The following is a 4,100-nucleotide window of genomic DNA, read 5'->3' as shown; positions in this document are numbered from 1 at the left end:
AGATGTAAACAGGGGAGGAGCAATGAAAAAAAAAGAAACCAAATTATATAAATATCGAGTATTAATTGAATTCGGTGTGGGTGTCCCTTGCCTTGTAGACAGTGGACATCACGTCCTCTTGCAAGAGTAAAATAAAGGACACTACTGATTCAGATTTTGTCTCGGACTGAAATTATTGAAGTGTGTGAGCTTAGTCTGTCTTTGGCAATTCTATTTCCCTCTTCATTTTCTCTCTCAACCTGCTATATTTGGCCTCCTGGCTTTGATTAAGAATGTAATCTGACATGCATCACAGATAGAGTCTCTTTCTATTTCACCATATTTATACCTTTATTCATAAAGCTCAGGATTATGATGTGTTTAACAACTCTTTTTTTAACTTGTCTGCCATCTTCAAAATTAATGGATAAACACCCTAAGACTCTATTTCTTTATTCTCTTCAAAACAGCTTTATTTTGTAGACACAGTCTATTCTCATTCTTCTAAAGAAAATGCATTTTGTGTATTTTATTTCATCTGCCTGGTGTCTCCATTTCATTTTAACTCATTTCCTCTTTAAGTTTTACGGACTCCAGAACTTTAGTCGCTGTTCATGGATAGAATGAATCAACAAAAGATAAACTTCGATGTAGAAAGAATCAGCAATAAATCTGTCTGGAATAAACTATTAAAGGACAAGGACAAACTTATAAATGAGTTCACCGAGTCTTGGCAAGGAGGGAGTCAAGATTATTTCGATAAAACTGCTTTGGTGCCTGCTTGAGAAACTGGATGCTTTATGTCACAAGGGCAACTGATTGTCATGCAGAAGAATTGAAGGAGTTAACTACAGGAAAGTTGTGTCTTCGAACAGACAGTTAATACCAAATGTAACAAGGAACAAAGAAGCTACTTCTGATAATAAGGCAAGCTGCAGACTTGCAGTAATTTGGATGAAAGGACATTTTTTAAAATTGTTAATATGAGCCCACAGAGACTGAAGGACGAAAATGTGTGAAAGAATCAAACTCCAGAACTCCACCTTAGTGACCTTTGAAGAACAACACTGTACAAGGATCAATCCCTGGACACTTCCAGAGACAGACACTTTTGCTTGGAATCCAGGCCGGATTTCACCATATATCTGATAGTCACCAAGTCAGGTTATGAGGATTAACTTGCTTACTTGAGGGATCTTATCTTGGTTGCTACATGGAACAAACATTAAATCATTGTTTCAGTACTTAATTGTCTGTAGGATTGCCTAATAAGTAGCTCAATTAAAGGCAACTTGTGATGATTTACCAACAACAAGCCATTTTTTGGATTGTTCACTGCATTTCAGGTCATCTTCAAATTGAGGCTACATCATGAATGCAGACTGAAAGCAGCAGCGCTCTTAGCGTTGAATCATGGGAAGTCCCACTGAATATTTCACCAATTGGGGGGAGCAAATGAGAGATTTGTGTTTTGAATGACAAGGGCACTCTGAGTTTTGATAAGAAAAACTGTATTTCCAACACATTCCCATGAACTTTTGTCCTGCTTTACTAAGTGGTTAAAACGATGATGGCAAATATCTTCTAAATGGATAGCACATTGAATATGAAAAATCTTTACTTTTGAACAGTATTCCAAGCGTGAATGAATTTTGTTTCTTACCGCTTTTATAAAGACTGAAAGATTTGTGACTTGCATCGATAGCAACAGAAATGGGTCCAACCTGAGCCACTGCTGCAGCGAGTTGATGCTCAGAATTTTGTTGAATGCATTTCACACACGCACAACGGGTGACAATATCACTTCTGTTAAAGTGGCATTCACCTTGCTAAATTATAAAAAAAACATTCACACCTCAATATTTAAATTAAAAAGAGAGAGCTAATTAAATAATGAGAAACAATTTCAATTACTTCCTAAAAACACATGAATTAATTTCAAGATTACCTCGGCTGTGTAGGAATAGGAAAATTCAGAGTTAATCCCATTTTGTTTTACATACTCCAAAGCACTATGTACAAATCCACGATTACATCCATGGCTTTTCCGATCACAGTCAACCAAGTTCTGCTCACTCAGAGGAATCAGCTTTCCTGTTCTCTTAAAAAGCTGTCCTTCAAGTGATCCAGTTGCACTGAAAGCCCAGCATGAGAGACACAGTCCCTGAACAATGACAGAGAGTAGACAAACATTTGTTTTATCTTCTACATAGAAACATATAAAGTATTTAACCTGTTGGAAGCTCTGAACCATGTGGGCCTCTTAAGTCTCACATTAGGGGCACTTGTAAACCACACATTTAATTGATCTTATCTAACAAAGTGCTTCAGGGTTTTTCTTTGTCAAACTACAAGCTGTAAACGATACCAAAATAAACCTGTGATACAGCCTGCTACGACAAAAAGCCTTTTCATTAGGCCACTCTCACATCAAAACCTTTTTATCATGTACATTTCAAGGATGGGACTGTGCCAAGGTAAAAGTAAAGTTGTCCTAGTCTTATCAGACCATGGGGCTGCTCCCTTGTTAGAGAGAGATGGTTTAATCTGAGTGTGACCAGGCCTCGGGCAAGGGGAGACCTAGCTAATGCTGAAGTGAACCCAAGCTGTTAATATTATTCGGCATTGCAAACCAGCTATCCAGCCAACTGCGCTAACTGATCCCCTTCTGCCAAAGATTGCTCAAGTGTCAAGTTTGTGCAAAGGGTCCTTTGTTTTACAATTGTTCCACTTTAGTTAGAGACTGGAAATAAGAGGGAAATCCTCAGCACAGTAAAAGGCCAAGCGTGAATGAATTTTGTTTCTTACCGCTTTTATAAAGACTGAAAGATTTGTGACTTGCATCGATAGCAACAGAAATGGGTCCAACCTGAGCCACTGCTGCAGCGAGTTGATGCTCAGAATTTTGTTGAATGCATTTCACACAAGCACAACGGGTGACAATATCACTTCTGTTAAAGTGGCATTTACCGTTCTAAAGTATGTTAAAAAACAAAACATTCACACCTTAATATTTAAGTTAAAAATAAACAACTTATTAAGTAATGAGATACATTCACCTTGCTAAATTATAAAAAAACAACATTCACACCTCAATATTTAATTTAAAAAGAGACAGCTAAGTAAGTAATGAGATGCTTCAGAAAAAAGGATGAATTAATTTAAAGCTTACCTTGGCTGTGTAGGGATAGGAAAGTTCTGAATTAATACCATTTTGTTTTACGTACTCCAAAGCATTATGTACATGTCCACCACAACAGCTACAGCTTTTCCAATCACAGTCAACCAAGTTCTGCTCACTCAGAGAAATCAGCTTTCCTGTTCTCTTAAAAAGCTGTCCTTCAAGTGATCCAGTTGCACTGAAAGCCCAGCATGAGCCACACCGTCCCTGAACAATGACAGAGAGTAGACAAACATTTGTGTTATCATCTACATGGAAACATATAAGTATTTAACCTGTTGGAAGCTCTGAACCATGTGGGCCTCTTAACTCTCACGAGTGGCACTTGTAAACCACACATTTAATTGATTTTATCTAACAGAGTGCTTCAGGGATTTTCTCTGTTAAACTACAAGCTGTAAACGATACCAAAATAAACCTGTGATACCGCCTGCTACTAGAATGAGCCTTTTCATTAGGCCATTCTCATATCAAAACCTTTTTATTATGTACATTTCAAGGATGGGACTGTGCCAAGGTAACAGTAAAGTTGTCCGAGTCTTATCAGACCATGGGGCTGCTCCCTTGTTAGAGAGAGATGGTTTAATGTGAGTGTGACCAGGCCTCAGGCATGGGGAGGCATAGAGAGAATACTTTATGGTAACCTCAGCTAAGGCTGAAGTGAACCCAAGCTGTTAATATTATTCGGCATTGCAAACCAGCTGTCCAGCCAACTGCGCTAACCAATCTCCTTCTGCCAAAGATAGCTCAAATGTCAAGTTTGTGTAAAAGGTCCTTTGTTTTACAATTATTCCACTTTAGTTAGAGACTGGAAATAAGAGGGAAATCCTCAGCACAGTAAAAGGAAGGAAAGTTGAACAAAACCCCTGGCTCCTGAACAATTTAACCAACTTTGGATGGCCGTGTTTTAGTCTGGGGAAAGCTCGTTCAGTAACAGTCT

General features: G+C 38.2%; 2 protein-coding genes across 2 annotated transcripts; both read right to left on the bottom strand.

Annotated features, from left to right (window-relative positions):
• Positions 1-1,642: 1,642 nt before the first annotated feature.
• LOC122545916 (cathepsin L-like) lies at positions 1,643-2,233 on the bottom strand (the record flags this gene model as incomplete). Its single annotated transcript, XM_043684787.1, has 2 exons — positions 1,928-2,233; positions 1,643-1,808 (listed from the first exon to the last, which is right to left on the bottom strand). Coding segments are annotated over exons 1-2 (472 nt in total), but the record flags the coding sequence as incomplete, so codon positions are not given.
• Positions 2,234-2,293: 60 nt separating this feature from the next.
• LOC122545915 (cathepsin L-like) lies at positions 2,294-3,367 on the bottom strand (the record flags this gene model as incomplete). Its single annotated transcript, XM_043684786.1, has 3 exons — positions 2,294-2,334; positions 2,788-2,953; positions 3,152-3,367. Coding segments are annotated over 3 exons (423 nt in total), but the record flags the coding sequence as incomplete, so codon positions are not given.
• Positions 3,368-4,100: the final 733 nt, after the last annotated feature.

This window comes from Chiloscyllium plagiosum, unplaced genomic scaffold (genome assembly GCF_004010195.1).
Source record: "Chiloscyllium plagiosum isolate BGI_BamShark_2017 unplaced genomic scaffold, ASM401019v2 scaf_8361, whole genome shotgun sequence".
In the NCBI taxonomy this organism is placed as follows: Eukaryota; Metazoa; Chordata; class Chondrichthyes; order Orectolobiformes; family Hemiscylliidae; genus Chiloscyllium; species Chiloscyllium plagiosum.
Note: the sequence above shows the minus strand (reverse complement) of the source record. Positions and strands in the feature narration are given on the sequence as shown.